The sequence below is a fragment of the Podarcis muralis genome, chromosome 1, assembly GCF_964188315.1.
Source record: "Podarcis muralis chromosome 1, rPodMur119.hap1.1, whole genome shotgun sequence".
Lineage (NCBI taxonomy): Eukaryota > Metazoa > Chordata > Lepidosauria > Squamata > Lacertidae > Podarcis > Podarcis muralis.
The window spans coordinates 75687912-75710820 of NC_135655.1; the positions used below are offsets into that span (position 1 = coordinate 75687912).

A 22909-nucleotide genomic window follows, 5' to 3' on the forward strand; every position below is an offset into this window, starting at 1 on the left:
ATGGGCCCATTTCCCAGAGCCAAAGTCCCCAACATCAAGCCCATCCACAGGTCTCTCAGTTTCTGGGGATATTATTAGAGCCAAATTGCCTATTAAGCTGGATGCACAGGATCTCCCACAGTTTGTTCTTTTCCAAGCACCAATAACGCCACAGGGGAACTAGATCACGAGATCAGAGCTAGTCTTTGCACCGTATGGCAAGCCAAAAAAAAAAAAAAGGTTTTCCCCCTACAGAAAAAGTAGCAGCTTGGAGTGGGATTTAGACCAGAATGGGAGAAGTTACCTTCCCCCAGCCTGCCATCATGTCATGATCTCAATCTAATTTCCCCCAAAGCTGCAACGAGAGAAAGGAAAAGAAAAAGAAAAGAAAGAAAAGAAAGCTGTGGGAGAAGCTGTTCATAGACTGTCCACATCATGCCTTGTTTGGCCCTTAGGCATCTACTGGCAGCATAAAAGCTTTCTACTCTTCTCCTGCTTCAAAAACGATTCAATCCTTTATTTGGCTCAAAACGGACGAACTGTATTAATGTATTTAGATGTTTTATTAATGTAATTTATATAAAAAAACTGGGATATGACTTCTGACAAGTATATTGTGTTTTTCTTAGTATGGCCTAATCCATCCCCCCCCCCAGTCACCTGACTACTCTTACCCAGCTATCCCTTATTTCCATTTTAGCATTTAAGAGGTATGGAATTGTATGGTTAGGACTTCCCTCTTCCCTGCATATCTTGTTTCTGTATACCAGGGGTTGCCAACCAATTAAAAGTCCATGGGCACATTTGCATTTGGGGGTGCCTTGGGCACCATCTCTTCTGGTTACTTCTCTCCCTTCCTTTGGATTAGCCCCCACTGCTCCCAACAGGAAAGGAAAGAAAGTGCATGCACACACACAATTTGATCTCGGAGGAGAATTCATGGGAACCTTGAAAAGTTCATAGAACTGGAAAAGGGAAGTGGGAAAGTGTGTCATTCTTCCAGCTTCCTCCTTCAGCTCTAGGTACTTTACCAAGGGAGAAAAAGGTGACCGCCTTCACCACCAAGGCAGAAGTGAGAAGGTGCTCAGAAGCTTCATGGGCACCAGGGAAAAGACCTCAAAGGGGTCACTGCACCCACTAGCGCCCTATTGGCAACCCATACTGTATACTATTTATTAGGCTTGGGTGATATCGCAGGAGGGGGCAGGGAGAAAGAGACTCTGAAATGACCAATTAATTTTTAAAAAATATACATATTGATTCATGCAACAGTTCTCTGGATTATATCCTTTTCTATTTTTTCCAGTAAAATTGTTTTTTAAAAGCAGATGTGTATCTTCCGTGGCCTGCAATAATGGGCTAAAATAAGGCAAACTACAATCTCAGGATCCCAATGTCCTGTTACAAAAGGCTATGTATTCCCTGCCACCTTCTGCAAGTGGCTTGTACATGACCTTGCCCTATATTGGGGTAATGCATTCAAATATTAACCAAATCCACTGCAGGCTTTTTAAAAAAAAAAAAAAAAAACACCGTCAAGAGAGAAAGAAAATAACTCATTCCCTTTTGCAAAGATACAATGCAAACAATTAGGAAAGACCCTTTCTTGGTCGGCCGCTGGTCTGGCACACAGAAAACTGTATTTTGATTTGTGCTGAAATCCCCAGTCAGTCCCTAGATTGTGTGACTAGTGATAAGTCACCCTCGTACCAAGAGTAAAACTAGCTGGTTGTTTACTTCACAGGATCTTGGACAAGTGAGTTTGCAAAGCACTCTGTACATTAGGAGCTCTGTATAAAATGACAATTTCTCCTCAAAGACAAAAGGAAAGCAGATATGGCACAGGTGCAACTTATCTGTGGACTGTAACCTGCATGCATATTACCAGAAACATCACTGAACGCACTGCAGTGTCTTTTCAAGACTAGGCAGGATCCTGAATACCTTAAGGATCATTCCTTTCATTCCTTTGCCACATTGAATCTGGCACATGAGTTTGTGGCAGACCTGGACAGGAATGGGCGGCAAGCCTGGCCAGTATATGACACTGCCTGAAGCCTCTTCAGCAAACTGCTGTGCCACTTCCTGCCTTTTCCCAGGCGATAACAGGGATGAAGTATGCTCATCTGAGCCTGGCTGGGTTCAGAAGGCCAGGCATAATCCTTTCAATCCCTGAACTTCTTTCTGCAAGTGCTCAAAATCCAAGCTTTCAGGAAAGGAAGTCCTGGAGCATTTTTTTCCTAATCCCATTGCAAGCTCATGGCGCTGCTTGCCTCCATTAGTTTATTTGTGGGTATGAAAAACACAATGGGAGAACTTCCAACATCATGCACCACTAAGATTATTGTTCCAGAATGATTCCCATTGTTCCAGAATGACCCCTTCTCTCGCCATTCTTCTGTGCACTGTTCCAGGGGCTCTTCCACCACCCCCCCCCCAGCCAATCTGGAGGGGGCATATGGGGTAAGGTTACCAGATTTTTTTCAATGACTCCGGGGACACTTTTCAACTTCAATGGATTTTGTATGGGGACTGATTTGTAAATCCGGGGACTGTCCCCAGGAAATGGGGATGTCTGGTAACCTTAATATGGGGGAGAAGAGCAGGGGAAAGTCCTATTGCATAAGCAGAAGTCTTTATGCAGGGCCTCTGCTGACAGGACACATTAATTGAACCTTGCCCACTGTGTGGACAAAGCCAGGTAACCAGCAAGGCTTGAACTCCCCACATCCACATCTTCTAATCTCACACCACAGGTATATTTTCATGTCTCCATAAGAAGTTCCACGACTTCCTATGGGGAAGGAAATGGATGCTTCCAGAGCGAAAAGAGGAGAGGGGGCTGAAAGCCAGTCCCCATGTTACCCACAAGGACTAGCTTCTGGGCCCTCCCCCAATATGAGTCTGATGGTTCCTTTGAGACCAAGAAAAAAGAGCTCCCCAGATAGACCCTCATACTATCTCAACACAACTTATCTCAACACAACTTATTCAAGTTTGGATTTTTAAAAAGAAGAATTTGGCAAATTCCAAGTTATTGAGAAGAGAACTTTTGAAAGCTCACTCATCTCTAGTCTGGAAGCAACTTGACCCCAAAGCATTAGTGTAGCACATCTCACCGTTAGGTGTTGACCAATGGCAAACTTGCCAAATATTTGCTTCCATGGTTCTACATAATTAAATTCTGAATCCAGACAATATTCACACTTTCAAGAGAAAAAGATCTAGTCTAGTCAAGTGATCTTACCAAATGCTGGTCGTTGAGAAGGTGCACAACTCTGGAGGTCCAGTCTCCCATAGGAACCAGGTCAGGAGAAGTCCTGTATAATCTTAGCAAGCACAGGGCCGCACTCTGCTTCACACTGTCCATGGTGTCCCTGCAACAGAAAACCAAAGCTGGTCAAGGGGTTCTCAAACACCCAAAATTCTTCAGCGGCAGCTCCTAGAAGACAGCAAGACTGGACCATTTCCCTAAATACAAGCTCGTACCTATCCACATTCAAAGTTGCACACACTGCAAGCAGTAACATGAGCACCAAAAGTACATGGGAGTACTGCCATCGTGTCAGCTCCGAAAAAAGGCCACAGATGCAACGAAGTACACATAACTTTCCAGTTCATGAAACTGGCATGCTGTTTCTGTCAGCAGGAACATTTGTATATGGAGGAAACATGGCAAGGCCACTGATTGTGGATTTGTGTTCTTTAACCTATGAAGCTGCATATGTTTATACCACATGAGTCTAATGAATGAGATGCCATATGTAACCTATTTTTGCCGTACAACAGATTATTAAGAATCTATATTTTCCAAGGTTAGGCTTTGTATTGCAGGCTTTGTATTGAATGAATGTAATCTCTGTAGATAAATACATTTTGGCTCCTTCACGCCAAAGAAACATTCATTTGGAAACATCCGGGTTAAGAAAACACCCCAGAACACTTGAAAGGTATATACCGTATTTTTCGCACGATTGGACGCACCGGACCATAGGACGCACCTAGTTTTTTGGGGGGGAAATAAAGGAAAAAATTTTCCCCTTTATTTCCCCCCCAAAAGCAGGTCAGGGAAACCTCCCTGCTGTCCCCCAAGCTTGTGGGGCTGGCCGATGTCTGTCCGGCGGGCGGGGAGCTCTGCTTCAGGGCGCCCCACCCGCCAGGCAGCAGGCTGCTATCCGCAGCGTGGGGAGCCCTGTGGGGAACTCCTGCAAGGCTCCCCACTCTGCGGATGTATGTCTGGCGCGAGGGGCGCTCTGCTTCAGGGCGCCCCATCCCGCCAGGCAGCAGGCAGCTATCCGCAGCGTGGGGAGCCTTGTGGGGAACTCCTGCAAGGCTCCCCACTCTGCGGATGTATGCCTGGCGCGAGGGGTGCTCTGCTTCAGGGCGCCCCACCCGCCAGGCAGCAGGCTGCTATCCGCAGCGTGGGGAGCCCTGTGGGGAATTCCTGCAAGGCTCCCCACGCTGCGGATGTGTTCCCGAAGCGCCTGGAGCTCTGCTTTCAGGGCGCCCGGCGCTCCGGGAAGCAGGCTGCTATCCGCAGCCTAGACACGGCTAGCGGAGCGCTAATCCCGAAGCCCCAAGCTTCGGGATTAGCGCGGCGCTTCGCTAGCCCTGGGAGAGCCCCGCAACGTCGCGGGGCTCTCCCAGGGCTAGCGAGACCTTGCCGGCACCCAGAAGCTTGGGGCGCGCTGAGCTCCGCGCGCCCCAAGCTTCGGGATTAGCGCGGCGCTTCGCTAGCCCTGGGAGAGCCCCGCAACGTCGCGGGGCTCTCCCAGGGCTAGCGAGACCTTGCCGGCACCCAGAAGCTTGGGGCGCGCTGGACTCCGCGCGCCCCAAGCTTCGGGATTAGCGCGGCGCTTCGCTAGCCCTGGGAGAGCCCCGCAACGTCGCGGGGCTCTCCCAGGGCTAGCGAGACCTTGCCGGCACCCAGAAGCTTGGGGCGCGCTGAGCTCCGCACGCCCCAAACTTCTGGATTAATGCAGCGCTCCGCTAGCCGTGGGAGAGCTGGGTCTCCCACGGCTAGCGGATAGCTTCCTGAAGCCTGCATTCGCTCCATAGGACGCACACACATTTTCCCTTGCTTTTTAGGAGGGAAAAAGTGCGTCCTATGGTGCGAAAAATACGGTATATATATACCTGTGAATACAGGAAAAGGGTGCAGGAAATGGATGTGATGCCAGCACTTAAGCAAGCACTCTCACTTTTCAAAAGGGCTGATGTCCCTGAGGAATTGCAGTTGTTTAGCCGTCCAGTTGTTTAAATTTGTATCCACAGAAGAATTCTCAGCCATCATACCATTTTATAAAACAAATTAATATAAAAAGTTGGTTAAAACAGATACACATTTCAAATCCATGTGACACCAAAAGCGGTGAGCCAATTAGCAATAAAGCAATACCACACAAAGGCAGGGGGGGCCAAACCAAAAAGAGCTTTCAGGAACAAATGAGTCTTCTCTCGTTCCAGAGTGGAATAGGATCTCCTACGGATTTCCTTTAGGAGGCTGTTACTCCACATTCAGTCAGCAAACGTTTAGATACTTGGCTGCATCCCGAGAATCAGTTTAATTGCCTTCTTTCTGTCAAGCCCCTGAAATTCCCACGGAGCACCTACCCAGCTACAAGTATTTTTGGAATTTCTCCAGCAAATGCTTCCGCCATCTCTCTGCTGCCCACATTGGCGATGCAGTGCAGAGCGAGTCCCATGAAAGTGGGGTTGCGGCTGGCCAAGTCGTTCTTGATTGCGTTATTGATCAGGCGGATCAGCTCGCTGTTTGAATTCACAAGCACGGAGATGAACAGATAGCCCTGGAATTTAGAGAAGAATTAGTAGTGGGCAGCCGGGGAAATGCTTAGTAGGCAACATTGCTTTATAACAAATGGCTCCTGTGCCATTTATGAGGCAGGTCAGGGTTGGCCTAGGCTGCATTCAGCCTTGGCCAACCCTCTGGGTACTGCATGCCAGGGGTTGAGGTGGCCCTCCATGCTCTTGCATATACACCTACAGGGCATGCACATGTACAGGGTCACAGCCCCTGATACTGAATGAGGAGGGAATGCTCTCTCCCCCTTCTTGGTCAAATGATCGGCTGACCATGGAAACCTGGGATAGGAGAATCTGCATCCCCAACAGGCCTCTAGGATGGAGAGAGATGCTTAAACCACTCCACCCACCCCAGCACCAGATATGCTTCCCCACTCCCATTTTTGCTGCTACCACCAAAAAAACAATGGGTGTTTAGGATGCAGGGGCAGATGAATTTGCTTTGAGAGAAGGATCAAGACCCTGCACTCGGTGCTGGCCACTCCTGATTGTGAATTATTCAGGCTTCTCAAGAATAATGGTTTAAGGACCTCACCTAAAAGCCAGACATGTCACAATGAGGCCAGTTTTCACTCCAAGTATGTACAAATAAAAGCCAAATGTAGATTAATTTGACAGGTGGGGATCCTGCTTAGATGTATGCATATCAAAACACAGCATTTAAAAGTCATAATGAATGAGATCCAGACAGTTCTGGAAAGAGGAAAATTTATGTGTGCAGGGGGATTTCTCTGTAGTGTACATCTCTAGTGCATAACTAGAGAAATAAGGAAGCCTACCTGGTTTATTCATCGCTTATAGTTCACCTTAATCAGCCTCTGCTTGATTATTATTTTTAAAGAGGGGAAAGGGAGATGGGCCCCTAGCATGCATCTCTCTTTCAAACCAGATGCTTATAGGACAATCTGGCTGCAACTCTGAAACAGCCATATATATTTTTAACCATGTACTGTACTGTATTAGAAATATTTTCTCTTATGTTTGAATACCAAGAGATTCCTATTTTCTAATTTAATTAAAGAAATGATTAATGTTGTCTATTATCCCAATCCATAATAATAATAATAATAATAATAATAATAATAATAATTTATTTAGTCCCCACCTCTGGTTTTATACATTCTGCATCAGCGTCTGCTTGAAAGTTCTACTGTGCTACACCTGTTACAGATATTTTGCTGATGCACCCCTACATGCCTAGATGCCAAATGTGAAATAAATTTCAAGCACTGACAGCTGCCACTTGTGTCCCTTGTGTGCCTGCTGACTGTAATGCATCCTTGAATTCTGACAATGCCTCTTACTTGCCTAGATGGAGGGCAGAGAGGAGAGTACACATGTACAGAGACTAGCCCACTGCACAAAGGTGTAATTCACATTAGTAGGTCTACCCACTGTTGCCTCTGGCCCTGCTCAACACCAGCATGTGGCCTTCAGAAGGTTGCCCAGAAGGAAACATGGCCCTCAGGGTGAAAAATGTCCCCACCCTTGACCCCCAATATTATATGGGAAGTGGGTAGTATATATATATATATCTCAACGCTATGCACGGATGGGACATGACTTACTATTTGCTTCTCTGTGTATTTGTTCGAACTCAGGAGATTCACAGCCTCCATGTGGCCAAAATCAATATCATGCCCCAGGAGGAAGATGAAAAGCAGCTTGCAGACGTACTTTTTCTTACTGTAGCCATCAAGGGCTTTATCACCTAGTGAGCAATTAAAGACAAAATAAAAAGCCGTAAGCAAAAAAAGCTGTATGCCAATGCCTGAAGCTTACTGCATTTTCCATGCCAACTGGCAGAGGTGCCTCAGGGTCTCAGATACGAGTCTCTCTCAGTCTCTGGCTTCTCCAGGTAGAGCTGAACCTGTGACCTTCTAACATACCAAACATGTGCTCTGCCACTGAGGTACAGTCCCTCTCCTACTTTTCAAAAGTGGTTATCCATTCAAGGTTTCCCATCCTCAGAAAAGTGCACCCGAATAATATTACTATTACTATTTCTGCATGTCACCCTGAGCCCCATGGAGATGTCATCACCACACTTTTAAGCTAGGTATTGCAGCACTGTGGAAAAAGGAGTATGCAAGCTGAACCGACACCTAAATCAGATTATTAGGCAACAACAGCTGCTGGTGTCTTGTACTTGTGGTTGTGGTTGTCTGCTTAATAGGAAGCAACCAGAGGACTAGAATAAGCCAGACCGGAAAATGCATGTGTGAATCCACCTCCAAAACAGGTGGGAAAGCAGTATGTCCCATTAGGCAACCTGTGAAACACAAGAGCTAAGGATACGGGCAGCAACAATGCCAGACATCAGCCATGTAGCTCTCCTTACCTTGGGAATATAGCTTCAGATACAGTGCAAATTTCTAACAAGCAAAACTGTTACGCAAGAACAGGGTCAGAAATTCAGCTGTGGAGAAATGGGGACACGTTTGCCTCTCGGCAATTTTTCTTCTTCACGAAGAGACATACAAGAGATTGTTGGCTGCATGTACAGAGCATCCTTCTGGTTACATAGCTAATATAACTGGTGAAGTAGTACAGACATGTCAGGGGATGCCTTATGTCCAGGATATCTTTGCTTAGTCTAAATATATATATATATCCCCCACCCCCACATAGGCAAGTTCAACTGCCTCAGTCTCTAGACTACAGCACAGCTACTACTTTCAAGTCAAGAAATTAGACAGGGTGAAATTGCCTCTACTAATGCAAAATAACACATTTTTTAAAAGATAGGCATTAGTGATCCTTGTTTTGGCATCTTGCTTGTACAGTAAAAAGGCAAACCACGTACAAAGACTACACATATCCATGCTTTTGATTAAAGCACATTTTCCTCCAGAACCTCCAGAATTATGTTTTGTGACTCAACACAGCGAGTTTCAGAACTGGACGTGAGAGAAAGATAAAGTGGCTAGATAGAGGCAATGTTTCCGGTTGCTTTAAAATCAGTACAAGAGAAACAGGAAGAAAGAGAATGCAAGTCAGCATTTGTCAGACACAATGACTGGGTCAAAGGAGACTTCCTTTTCTTGGAAAGGCTTTTGTTGAACTAGCAATGCTTTTTACTCAACCAAAGCATGACAGAAGTTTATGGATCCAATTTCTCCAAATCTGATGTATTCTGAAGCGTAGCCACTTGCAGAAACATACACGTAACAAGTAGAGTTGTGTTTGTTCAACAGGGGAATATGTCATCTCTCTCTCTCTCTATATATATATATATATATATATGTAACTGAGGATCTTAGTTGACATTTCAAAGCACCTTGATTGACCTTTTATGAGCACTTAAAACTGACAAGAAAGCGGTCAGCGAAGGCATGCATATTATAAATTGTAAACATGATGAAACTTAACCAAACCTATAAAGAAAATTAAGGTTATCTTGTATTTGGACATAGTGCAGAATAAGACCATACCAGGTTAACACATACCAGTAGTTTACTTTACTATACAATATATAAAGATGAAGTTTTTCAGTGTGTGATGATGCTTAGCCAATTTGCCTCCATCACATGGAGAGCTACTGCTGGATTGTTGTATAAACAAGCATACTCGTGTTGCCTGAGAGACTTAAGACAGTCAGGGGTTCAATTATCTCCAGGAATATCTCCTCCGCTGTGAAACGGTACCTCTCAGTTTGAAACTACCAGTTAGGCTCCACTGAAAACACCACCTTACACATTGCCCAGGCTGGCCACCATGAAGTAGGACTTTTTGGATGCAGTTTTGGAATGCCTTCCAGCCGGAAACCAGCGTGGCTCTGTCACCCTCCTAGTATTTAATATGTTTATTTATTTAATTTATTTCCTGCACCTCCTCCAGGACAGCAGTGGCAAGTTAATACCTCACTCTTTTTTCTGTGCCTTTGGAAGTTGTTGACCTTCCATCCCCAGTTCTGATGCTCAAATATTTACTTAACAGTTTTGTTTCTACAGCTTACTTATTATATAGAACATGCATTTTGGAAATTATCTCCAAAGACAAGTTCTGTATCCAAGTCTTCTGTTTAGCATTGTGCATTGAACTAGACTAGGCAGGCGCATGAGAGTCACATACTAATGTCACAATTTTTTTTTTCAGATTTCCAAGTCCTGTTCCCAAAAGGTAAAGGACCCCTGACAGTTAAGTCCAGTCGCAGACAACTCTGGGGTTGCGACACTTATCTCACTTTACAGGCCAAGGGAGCCGGTGTTTGTCCTCAGACAGTTTTTCCAGGTCATGTGGCCAGCATGACTAAGCCGCTTCTGGCGCAATGGAACACTGAAACCACAGCAGTGCACGGAAATGCCGTTTACCTTCCCAGAGTGGTACCTATTTATCTACTTGCACTTTTTGGCGTGCTTTCAAACTGCTAGGTTGGCAGGGACCGAGCAACAGGAGCTAACCCTGTCATGGGGATTTGAACCGCCGACCTTCTGATCGGCAAGCCCAAGAGGCTCAGTGGTTTAGACCACAGCACCACCCACGTCCCTGTTCCCAAGCAGGATGTATAAACTAGCATTTCTCATCCAATTAATGAGTTTGCTTTAGGAATCACAGAAAGGCCTTTTCACTGACCCACTAGCAGGCATCCACGAAACCAGGGGTTTTCAACCAGTGTGCCCAGGCACCCTGGGGGTGCCATAGGCAACACTGGACTCTGACCCTAGTTCATTCATTCCTTCCTCTGATGCCCTCTCACATCACTGTCTCTTTCCGGCCACTAAGCCTGGGGGCATCCTCTTCCCAGGCCCAAAGGGGGGGAGGCAACTCTCGGGAGGGGGGTCCAGAGACCAAGGATAGTGGTGACAGCTGTCCAAAGGCCTCCCAAAAAGGGGAGAGAGGAGAGGAGGCTGGGGAAACACCTACACAAGTGAGGGTGTTCGAAAAGGGGTGAGGAGCTGCTGGCTCTGCAGGCAAGGGGTGACATAACTGGGCTTCTGAGGCTTGGAATGCATTTCCCCAGAGGGGAGCCACAGAACGAATGTAGTTGGTCTAGGGAGTTGTGGACTCAAAAAGGTTGAAACCCTCTGCCTGACTAAGCCAAGTTGGCCTTGTTCTTTACTGACACTGAATAAATTTAGAACTTTTCAGTGCTCCACCTTTGAGCAGTGTCAGAAGAAAGAAGCAAAAGGCTCTACAATGGGAGGTAAAGTCAAGCCTTGAGACATAGTCTATATTTAGGGATGGACATGTAGTCATGAAACAATGGGTGGGTGCTACAGTTCTCAGGATTCATTAGAGGAAGAATGTGTTTCAGGTGTATAGTATGCACTGCAGCCTAGCTTTTTCCTGAATGGGATGCAGTAATGGTGTTGTAAGCAAGGAAGGGGATATGCACTGCCATGGTCAGCTATTGGAGACCACTTCAGATATTTTAACAACAACAACAACAATTTATTATTTATACCCCGCCCATCTGGCTGGGTTTCCCCAGCCACTCTGGGCGGCTTCCAACAAAACACTAAAATACGATAACCTATTAAACATTAAAAGCTTCCCTAAACAGGGCTGCCTTCAGACGTCTTCTAAAAGTTTGGTAGTTATTTTTCTCTTTGACATCTGATGGGAGGGCATTCCACAGGGTGGGTGCCACTACCGAGAAGGCCCTCTGCCTGGTTCCCTGTAACTTGGCTTCTCGTAGTGAGAGAACCGCCAGAAGGCCCTCGGCGCTGGACCTCAGTGTCCAGGCAGAACGATGGAGGCATATACCTTTTTTAAAAAAACTGTAAACAGTGTTGATGTGACAAGCAAGGGTTTGCGCGCACCTGTATCACAACGAAGCACCAGTCAGAAAACTGGGTGTGGCCCTAGGCCAACCCCAACCTCTCTCACCACCAAAGGAACACAAGTGAATAGCAGAGAACCTGCACAAGTGACGCTGACACAAACCCCCACATATATTAAGTATAATAGAAACATCACCACCTGACCCCACCCATCTCCCCCCCCTTCTTCCTAATGTCTCAACAAATAAAACTGATCTGTAAAAAAATGTTACTTGGGGGAAAAAGAGACAGACAGAGAGAGAGAGACATTGCATATACTTTTGTAAACCAAGAAAATCTTTAATAAAAATACATTAAAAAGGGGGCGGGGGAGAAAACTGGGTGTGGCAGCGATAAAGTCCTGTGAAACAGCCCCTTGGTCAGACTACAAAGTCAGTAAGTCTGGGAAGTGGCTGCTGTATTTTCCAAGCCTTAGATTTGTTGTTTACTCACTATTGCTTTAAGGGCATAATTAACATTTTAAAACCAAATACATAAAGGCAACATCTGTGTTTGCATGGCTGAAGTTGCTATATCTAATCCTTCACTTTAGGCAACTCGAGCCCAGTCTTATGGAACTGTTTAATAAAGCTATTTGCAGCAGTACAGGGCATAGTTTTCAAAGACCTAGTGTTGTCTTGAGTGATCTGCACCAACACAAGGCAAATCACTGATACAAATATACCCAACATCCAGATGATTACAGACACTCTAGCGCAGTGGTGGCCAAACTTGGCCCTCCAGCTGTTTTGGGACTACAGTTCCCATCATCCCTGACCACTGGTCCTGTTAGCTACAACAGCTGGAGGGTCAAGTTTGGCCACCACTGCTCTAGTGGGACCAAAGTGTCTCATAAACAAGTACTGAAATGATTAAAATGTTCATTCATGCTGTTTGCCATATCCTGTATTAAATGAACACTACTCTCTGTTTTAGAGTATTATGTCAAGTATTACGTCAGCACTAAGGTTTAGCTGTCTTAGCAGAAACTGGGAAATGAAATAATGAATTTACACTAGTTTTGAAAGCATTCTAAAATGTCTGAAATAGACATCACACTATATAATGGTTGAGCATGACATCTAACATGGTACTTAATTGAGGCTTTTAATAATGCTTTTACAAATAATGGTTTAGTGTGATGAGTGAGCCTGGGGCTCACAGGATCCCCCTGCAGTATGGCTGCCCAGAGGATTTTGGAAGTTTTCATTTCTGATTTCCATTAACCACTGTTTATGTCATCTGAACCTAAACCATGGCTTGTTTAAAAACACGCCAGCATTGTAACTCATTGTTTGAAGCCAGTTTGTTTTAAACAAGCCAAAGTGAGTCTGCTCAGATGACCTAACTTGCTGTGGCTAAGAAGTAAACTTTGCTTCCGATCTCTACTCCTTGAAGTTTGGTGTCCTAACCAATTTGACAAGTTATCAAAAAGGTCTCTGCTCTCAGCTGAACTCATAAGGCAAGAATTTAGTCCAGAGACATCCAATGCAACGCCCTCCAGATGTTGTTGGATTCCAACTCCCATCAGCCAGAGCTGGCATGATCAGATGTCAGAGATGATGGGAGCTTAAGCCCACAACATACAGAGGGAACCACATTAGCTGCACTTGATTGAGGTCATCATTCTTGAAATATTTTATGAAGCAGCACTGTTGAGCAGCGCTGACTCCCTTAGAATGTTTACTTACCCAGGACTCGTCTCTCAACATGAAGGACTTCATCTGCTTATGTGTACAGGGAGTTAGGATGACATATTCTAACAAGCTAGCTCTACGTAAACAATCTAAATGACATGATGGAAGAAAGCCAATTAGCCACTAGAAGTGGCAGCAGATTTCCAATATACATTTAATTTGGATGCTGCCTATGAATCCCAAAGGACACAGGTTTCCGGTAGTACTGATCAGTACAGCTGTCCATGATTATCCCCAGGTGCTCTGGAGTGTATGGGGGTTTTTAAACTCAGCATGCACATCTTTCTGTCCATAAAAGACAGCTCTAAAGGTTGTGGCCAAAACTGCATGTTCAGATCAGACCCTTGTTAATTTCTATATTGGAGCATGGTGGCAAAAAAAATTGTAATGCCACTATTCTACCAATACAATGCAGGTACCCAAGATTTCAAATACTTGCAGACATCTTTGTTCAGCCCAGGCTGCCAGGAAATGGCTTGTTCACTTCTAATGGAGCAGAGATCAGCATTCTTTTATAAGAAGGGCAACACCTAATCCAGCAGATAGTAGCATCTGCACCAGGAGACACACCATTATCGTCTTTTCCAAGCAGTGTTTTTGGGAAATGTTTTCTTATCACAGGACAGTGAAGACACTGCACCACATGGCCTATCTTCTACAAAAAAAAACCCACAGCAAAACTTGGTTGTATTACTGCTGTGTCATTTATTACACTGGAGTTTGTTTTTAATAATTGGCATTGCTGGTTTTTTAAGGCTTCATTGTGAGCCACTTTGGACAGCATTTAGCTGCAGAAGCAGGTAAAAGTATGTAATTAAAAAGAAGTGCAAAATACACCTCCAAACTTACTGAAATAAAATGGTGGGTTGAATTGGACAGTGTTCAAAAAGCCAGAAGACATTTCTAGAAATCACTATGGATAGAAATCAATGGACCACAGAACACAGAATATGCTGCAACAACCAGCAGTTAAATAGAAAGAAATACATATTTAACTTTTTTTGGCTTTATGATGAGATCTGAAGGTTTTGCTTATTGGGCAGAAAAGTAACACAGGAGTGTTTAACTGGAGGCAAGTTGAGCTCTCAGCAGGAAGTAAGTAATGATCAACTACTTTGGGATTACAAAACAGTTTACCATATTTTACTCACATGTCAGAGAGCTTCTGACTATTGAGAATCATTACTCTGAACCTTTCTATTCAAGCCCCATAGTAACTGAGGTAAGAGATATCTACAGGGACTGCACAGACGTCCAGTAGCACAAGCCTATGGAGCATTTATCTGTACATCTCCATGTAAACTGTTAGGAAAGCTTATTACACTTTCAAGCTAGAGGTATAAAAAAGAATTCCTGTATATTTTAGTTGCCCTAAACTTGCTTGTTTACTTATTTACAAGGTTGTAGTCAACGCAGGTGGCGCTGTGGGTAAAAGCCTCAGCGCCTAGGACTTGCCGATTGAAAGGTCGGCGGTTCGAATCCCCGCAGCGGGGTGAGCTCCTGTTGTTCGGTCCCAGCGCCTGCCAACCTAGCAGTTCGAAAGCACCCCCAGGTGCAAGTAGATAAATAGGGACCGCTTACTAGCGGGAAGGTAAACAGTGTTTCCGTGTGCAGCTCTGGCTCGCCAGATGCAGCTTGTCACGCTGGCCACGTGACCCGGAAGTGTCTCCGGACAGCGCTGGCCCCCGGCCTCTTGAGTGAGGTGGGCGCACAACCCTAGAGTCTGTCAAGACTGGCCCGTACGGGCAGGGGTACCTTTACCTTTAGTCAACTGCTCAGCACATGGATAACAGCATGTTCTTCAGTAATAAAGCCACAGTTCTGTTTGGAAACCAGTAAGACAATTCCGTGCCTTTATCTTGAACAATATTCATAGTTTGGCAACCACCGGAAACTATCTGAATCACATTTCCTGGTCAAAAATCTGTTTGATCAGAGGTGGTAGCAGGACAGAAGACTAGATCACCTTTGTGATCCCTTCCAACTTGATAATTCTAAATGCCTATGTGAGTCTGGACCCTTGTTCTTCATTTGTTTGTGCTCTTGTATCACTTTATTCACGAAAATAAATTCTTGTTTTGAACAGATAGCACTGCAACAATGTACCAGTTACTTACCTTTAAACTTTGACCGAATGTTTGCCAATTCTTTGTTTATTCTTTTTATCTCAGCTTCTTTGCTTTTACCTGAAAATACATAGAAAGAACCCAGTTCAGAGTATAGTATTTTAAAAAACAGCTTTCTTTTGTGCCTACAATACTACATACATGACTCATTGAAAGACTCATAAATTAAAACCCCAAAGATATTCTGCTGAACAACAAGCATGGAAAGCCCCTTTTTGGGATATAAGTAGGGGAATCCTTTTTTATGCACACAAATATGTTAGTTCTTGACCAAAGTGACTAAACACAAGATTTCTGAAGAGGCAGGTGGAGCAGAGGCAAGGCAGCAACATGGGCCAACTTTGAAAGAATAACATCATTGTTACTTGACGACAGAATTGCCAAAGATGACTTGAAGTATTTTTACATCTAAACACTCATTCCAGCTATGATCTAGGGGGCAGAATGTCATCTGACAACATGAGCCAATCAAGAAGAATCAGCTGTTATGCAAAGAGCCATGGAATGAGGCATATCATCTCTCTTCATGCTCATGCACAAAACAAAGAAGTGTTAGCATGCAGGTGTAACAGAGGAGCACCATGCCATGTAGGATGACAAGTATGCAGGTGTGGAAGGCAGACTTCCCACCATACAGACTGGATCCCCAAGGACCAAGAGCATCCCCTTGGCATGCCTAAAATGCAATGGGTGACCAAGGAGGCATGCACACAAAGTCAATAAAATACCCGTGACAGAAAGGAAATGTGTCTACTCATGGAGAACTGACAAAAGGGGAAGAGAATCAAGTCACTGCCCCAACATAGTGGGCAGTCACTATTGCACTATTTTAATGGAATAATTCCATTAAAAGCAGTAAAAATATTTTCATAAATCCTAGCAGTGCAGTCCTACTTAATTAAACCATTAAAAAAATGTCAATACCTATTGTCAATAATAGGTATCTCCAACTAATCAGGCAGCAGATTTTAAAATTAAAGGTACAATGGTACCTTGGTTCTCAAATGCCTTGGTACTCAAACACCTTGGTTCCCAAACGCCAAAAACCCAGAAGTAAGTGTTCTGGTTTTTGAATGTTTTTCGGAAGCCGAACATCTGATGTGGTTGTCGGCTATTGTTTCCAGGGCGCCTGCACCAATCAGAAGCTGTGCCTTGGTTTTGTAACATTTTGGAAGTCAAATGAACTTCTGGAACGGATTAACTTTGGCGCTTTTGTTTTTGCTATTTATTTGTTTTTGTGACTGTGTGGAACCGAGTCCAGCTACTGATTGATTGATTGTGTGACTGCGGAAATGGATAAAGCCCCCCCCCCCATCCAAACAATGACTATCATCAGTGCAGGTAAGAGAATTTTTTTTTTTTTATCATCTACAGTACTGTCTTATTTATTTTATAGTACAGTACATTCATTATTGCTTTCATTTTATGGATCAATTGTCTCGTTAGATAGTAAAATTCATGTTAAATTGCTGTTTTAGGGGTTGTTTTTAAGAGTCTGGAATGGATTAATCTGTTTTGCATTACTATGGGAAAGTGCGGAACGGATTTCCAGAACAGATTAAGTTTGAGAACCAAGGTACCACTGCACTTACAAAAGCTACAGATGTGACAAGCATCTTCTAAAGAGATGCGTACCTTCCTTGTGCGCAAGAGGGCGGAGGACACCTCTTGCAAAATTAGGACTGCTATAGCACTTGGCCATCGTCTAAAGCAGTGGTTCCCAATTAGGGAGCTACCATAGATACATCAACATTATCCAAAGTAGGGGGCCTATGGCTTGGCTTTTGAAAAACAGGGGGTTCACAGCAATTGGGAACCACTGATCTAAAGAACAAAGAGTTGTGCCACTCCTTGCTCAATTTTGGACATTACATCCTACCCACTGCATGCCCCCCACAAAGGTTGATCCTGGACTCTCAGGATCAGTACATGGTAGGGCACCCAGGGTAGCTGGAGGTGACAGGAACTGGGGTGCTCCTCCTTGTGCAAATGGAAGGATTTTCCTGCCAGCACAAAGCCATCACTCAATGCATCTCAACGTCAGCCTCTCTATAAACTATTGTCAGTTCTCTCCTGTGCAATTTAATCAGATAATCAGCTAAGCTTTCTTTAATTGGTTGACAGATGCAATAAATACATAATTCTTAGAATTTGCATAAGAACCAGATGGGAAACATTAAGTCAGGTATTTATGCCATTTACCCTCGGCATATTTAGTCGTTCTGCCCCTCATTTCCCCACATTACCATGAAAGGGAAACAAAAATGCTATGCCACTAACTATCGTCTCCCTTCCCTACCGTCCTTCAAACCCTGAAAACAGGGTTAACCCTGATTAACAGAAGACTTCCTTTGAAAAGTCATTTAGATAGATAGGAACATCCAGCAACCCTCTTTCTACAATGTTGCCAGAATCAGCCAAGTTAGATATACATTTAAAAGGCATCATTGTATTCACTGTCACAAAATTGGGGGGGGGGGGCAGGAAACCAAAACACTCAAGTCCTTGTAAGCCACAGCAAATTCCTCAAAATGCAGTTCCAACTTTTAAAGTATCTGAAGACGCAAATAAAGCCAGAGCATCTCTGGCTTGGTGTGTTCATAGTGAGATTCATCACTTGAAGGCATCATGTTCACTATTAATTTCTAAGTCATCCAAATCAGCAAGAATCAATCAGGAGTGGGCAGAAGTAGATCTCTAGGTGATCTGATGAACGTTGGTAAACAACTGGGAGTAGAAGGAGAAAGGAGAGAGAGAATATTTTTGTGCGGAAAGACTGTGAGCTCCCTTCCGTTCTGGTACTCAAAACAAATTCTAAGGCCCAAAATCTTTAGATCTACAGGTATGTCTTTTGCAGGGGCTCAATTTAGAGGATCTTAAGAGAAATAAAAATATAAAATAAATACAAAATCAGTGGATCCTGAAACATAGAGCCTGCCCACCTTAGGGTTTCCATAATAAATGGTGGGGGGGGGGGAGAATATATTTGGAAAAATATGGGAGATATATTTGGCACATCCACAACCTTGGGGTCCTCTCTTATGGCTACCTAAGAAATATCACTCACAAGTCTAAATATTGGCAGAATGGTGAAGCAGGGATGAGGGGCCAAACAGTTGTATCCCATCCCTGAGAATCACCTTCATGGGAAAGGTTTTGTGAGAAGGTTTCTTCCCACCCACTTTAAAGTCCTTTTGGCAATGCTTCATAGCACAAACCAGTCACTGCATGCACACACAAAGAAACACAAAACAGAAAAAAAACAGGTCCTTCCAACCAAGTCTGGCTCCTGCAGCTATTAAACACAGCACTTCCTCCCATTCCAATTCACGTAGTACACAAGTGATAACCCCAACTTTCTTATTTATTCAAGCCTACTTCGTTAATTTTAGAAATAACATTCTCCGAAGTCTGATCGACAAGTCATTCCCTCACGCCTTTGTGGTTTATTTTGCCTTATTTGTTCTCAGCAGCAGAGGATTATCTTTGTGATGTGCTCCCTGCAGATTACTGCACCACAGAGCTTCCTCTTGTTTTTGTTACAGATGGCCAATCCCTTTTTAACAACAAGCTAATAAGTGTGGAGAAATTCATGACAGCTCAGTTCAGCCAAAATTCAGTGTTCAAGCCTAAATCAGCAACGCTGAAGGACAAAAAATATTTAAAAAATAAAGCTACAAGGTTTACAGTGGAGCTATATTTCCCTCTCTCCTTTTTAAAAAATGCACTTGCCCTTGGAGGGTTCTCTTTTTTGCACAATTAACTTCAAATGATATGTTCAACCAAGCCTTGGAGGGGAAAACTATTTTTAAGACCACAGGCCCCTGGGAAAGCAAAAGCTGTTCACAGAGCTGGCCGCTGGTACTGTTCTGGGTCACTTAGTGGCCCTGAACACAACTGAAAAATCAGTGTCATATACAAGCCCACCTTTCCAGATTGTCCACAAACACCACATTTGGGCAGCGGGGGGGGGGGGGTGTCCCTATTTCAGTGATATCAAGCAGAGGGAAATATGGCAACGATGTAGGGGTGGGTCATTGTGGAAGGCGGAATTTCAATGGTTTGTGCCTTGTTCCCTTCTCCAGCCCCATTCCCAAGAGCAGATTCCACTGTGCTCCCCTACACCGGTGGTTCTGTTACTGAATTCCAGGTTGGTCCATATTAGGATCTCACTCATCCACGACTTGGGGATGAGGGAACTGGCCTGGCGTGCATTACTGAGATCTGAGTGGGTAAACTGGGCAGAGCTGAACTGACTTAGCTTTGCCCACCTGGCTCCCACTCCACGGGGCTGTCTCAGCTGGTCACTGACCCAACACACAGAGCAGGACGTGACATGGATTTGGTCTTTGCCTCAGAGGATGAGGGGTGTGGTCTGAATACAGCAGGGTTGTGTAAACCAATTGTCATGATCAGACCACTTCCTAGGGAGGTTTGGGAAGAAAACTCTGCAGGGATGCCAGGTGGGGTGGGATGACTATTTGGTAGGCTTACTGCTGGAGACTTTTGGAATCCAGAAAATTCCTAAATGCTCAGAGGTTTATTCAGGAGATAAGAGCAGGGTCGGTTGCCCAAGAGAGGTTGCCAAAAACTCCTATTTGTAACAGGGCTTCCCAGACAGATTAACAGTATATTATTCCTCTTTGGGTGGGGGGTGCTTTTATATGCAATATTTTATTGCTATGTTACCTAGTAATGCTATTATTATTATTATTATTATTCCTTGGCCATCTGGTTGTGTTTCCCCAACCACTCTGTGGTCTATAAGTATTTAATATACGGTAAATAAAATGTTGTATTGTTTTAATATGCTGAATGCCACTTTAGTGTTTTCCTCTAAATGAAAATTAAATAGCAGAAATGAAAAATATAAATATAACAAACCAGTTATAACATGGCAAAAGCCACAAAAACTGCAGTATGTGCTAGTCATAAAACACTGCAAAACTGTTTAGTGACTTCCCATCCAGAACCGAGAGGCAACAACAAAACTGCCAGAATTCAGGCCAAGTCTAGCAAGAGGGTTAAAAAAAAGCTAAGTCAATCCACTTCAGGAGATCAACCTAACAAGAAGAGAATGCTGACTAAATGGCTTCCCCAGTATAAATATTTAGTTTTGCTGCCCTTCGTACCAGGTCAAGGGTAGCATCCGATCAAACAAGATCAAAGAAAAACCATGATGCATTTAGAGCTAGAATTAGCTCACTAGCGGAGGGTATGTAGTTAAAATGTTCCAAAATTCTACTGAATAGTATGGTTGCATCACTCCTACAAAGCGCTCTGCTCTCCAATACTGGATAAAGAAAACCCGGTTCTGTACAAGTTTATGATATTATGTATATTCTCTATTCTTACCAAGTACCATTTATCCTTTTTACCATATTTTAAGGCATTGCTTACTTGTATGAAGGTGCTTTGTCCTTCCATCATGTCACTATAGCTATTTTTCTTACACACCATAGGTTTCTTACAAAACACACTATTTTCATTTATATTATTATTTATTAAATTTGTAAACCACCCTTCATCCAAGAGAGCACAGGGCGGTTCATAACATAAAAATACAAAAAGAGAACACAAAATACATAGTAAAACAAAAACAAACAAATATCCAACTTCCCATTTAAAAGGGAATAGAAAGTTAATTAGTCAAAGGCCTAGTCATAGAGAAACATTTTCACCTAGCACCTAAGGTGAGCCTCCTTGGGGAGAGCATTCTACAAACAGGGAGCCACCACAGAAAAGGCCCATTCTTATGTTGTCACCCTCCAGACCTCTCACAAAGAGACAAATGAAGAAGGGTCTCAAATGATGATCACAGGTTCCAGGTTGGTTCATATGGGGTGAGGCAGTTCTTGAGGTATTGTGGTCCTGAGCTGTTTGACAACAGAAGTTAGGCTGTCCCTGTCCAGAGAGGGACGCAGCTGGGCCACCAGCCAAAGCTGATGAAAGGCACTCTGCACCACTGAGGCCACCTGAACCTCAAGCAGGGAATCACCCACTAACAGCACCTCAGTCTTATCTATATTGAATTTCAGTTGGCTGACTCTCATTCAGTCCATTACCAAGGCAAGACAGCGGTCCAGCACATTCACTGCCACACCAGCAGATATAAAGGAGAAGTAGAGCTGTGTGTCATCAGTAAATTGCTGACAATGTACTCCAAAATTTCAGATAATCCAACTCAGCAGCTTTACAGCATAGAGGATAAAATCAAATCCTGAGGAACCCCACATTGAAGGCTCCATGGGGGCAGAAGAGCACTCTCCAGGCATTACCCTGTGGAAACAAGCATACAAGCAGGACCAGAATCACCATAAAGGATTTGGTGCTCCATAAGGATACCATGGTTGATAGTATTGAAAGCCGTTGAGAGGTCAAGGGGAATGAACAGGGGCACATTTCCCCTGTGTCTCTCCCAACAGACATCATCATACAAGGGCTACAAAAGCAGTTTCTGTGCCAAATCTCGGCCTAAACCCCAACTGAAACAGACCTACAAAATCAGGTTCCCACAAGAACATCTGGATCTGGTCCACCCACTCAAGAACCTTGCTCCAAAATAGGAAATTGGCCATTGACCAGTAATTCCATAGATTTTCTGGATCCAGGGAGGATTTCTTGAGGAGTGGTTTTACTACGGCCTCCTTCAGGCAGCCAAGAACCACCCTTTCTTGCAGGGAGGCATTAATCACCTCCCTGACCCAACCAGCTGTCCCTTCTCTGGTAGTTTTTATGAGCCAAGAGGGGCAAGGGTCCAGAACGCAAGTCGTCATCCAGACAGATCCAAGCACCTTGTTCACATCTTCAAGCCTTACCAACTAAAACTCATCCAACGCAACAGGACTAGACAGTGCTCTAAACACCCCTTGAGGTTCATTTGCTGTAATAATGGAATCAAGATCCTGGTGGATGCAAGCAATTTTATTCTCAAAACACTTTGCAAACAAGTCACAGTGAGATACCATCAGTTCTGCCACCTCCTTCAGGCCAGACTGTAAGAGGCCCCACACTACCCAGAAAAGCTGCACCACATGGCACAATGAGGATGCAATAAAGGAAGCAAAGTATGCCTTCTTTGCTGCCTCCACTGCCACTAGAAGGCTCAATGATGAGCCCTCAGTAATGTTCGATTGCATTTGAACAGAGTTTTCTTCCACTCATGTTCGAACCGCCTCCCAGCTTGTTTCCTCGCCCTAAGCTCTGGAATATACCAGGGAGCCAAGTAGGCTCCACAAAATGGAAGAGGGAGCTCAGGAACATTGTGTCAACACCCATTCCCATGTTCCAGAGGTCAGCCAGAGCTTCAACAGGAACGCCAGTCAGATCAGCTGGAAAATCCCCCAAAGCTGTCTGGAAACCCATTGGCTCTATCACTCTGAGAGTGGACTATCCTAATAGGTCTCCTGCCTCTGTAGAGGGGGAAAGGTGCTGAAAGCCAAAATCTCAACAGGACGTGATCCAACCATGACAAGGGACGAGTGTCAATATCCCCCTCTTTCATATTATTCTCTTCCTA

At 44.2% G+C, this 22909-nt stretch overlaps 1 protein-coding gene across 5 annotated transcripts in view; it reads right to left on the reverse strand.

Moving 5' to 3' along the window:
• Nucleotides 1–22909, reverse strand: part of AP2A2 (adaptor related protein complex 2 subunit alpha 2) — a 58656-nt gene that overhangs the window by 27106 nt on the left and 8641 nt on the right. For all 5 annotated transcript variants that reach the window (XM_077931567.1, XM_077931569.1, XM_077931570.1 and 2 more), the window contains exons 2-5: nt 15382–15450; nt 7371–7513; nt 5593–5786; nt 3227–3356 (exon numbers count right to left, since the gene is read on the reverse strand). In XM_077931567.1, the coding sequence (XP_077787693.1) occupies nt 3227–3356; nt 5593–5786; nt 7371–7513; nt 15382–15450 (536 nt within the window). The remainder of the gene's footprint in view (nt 1–3226; nt 3357–5592; nt 5787–7370; nt 7514–15381; nt 15451–22909) is intronic.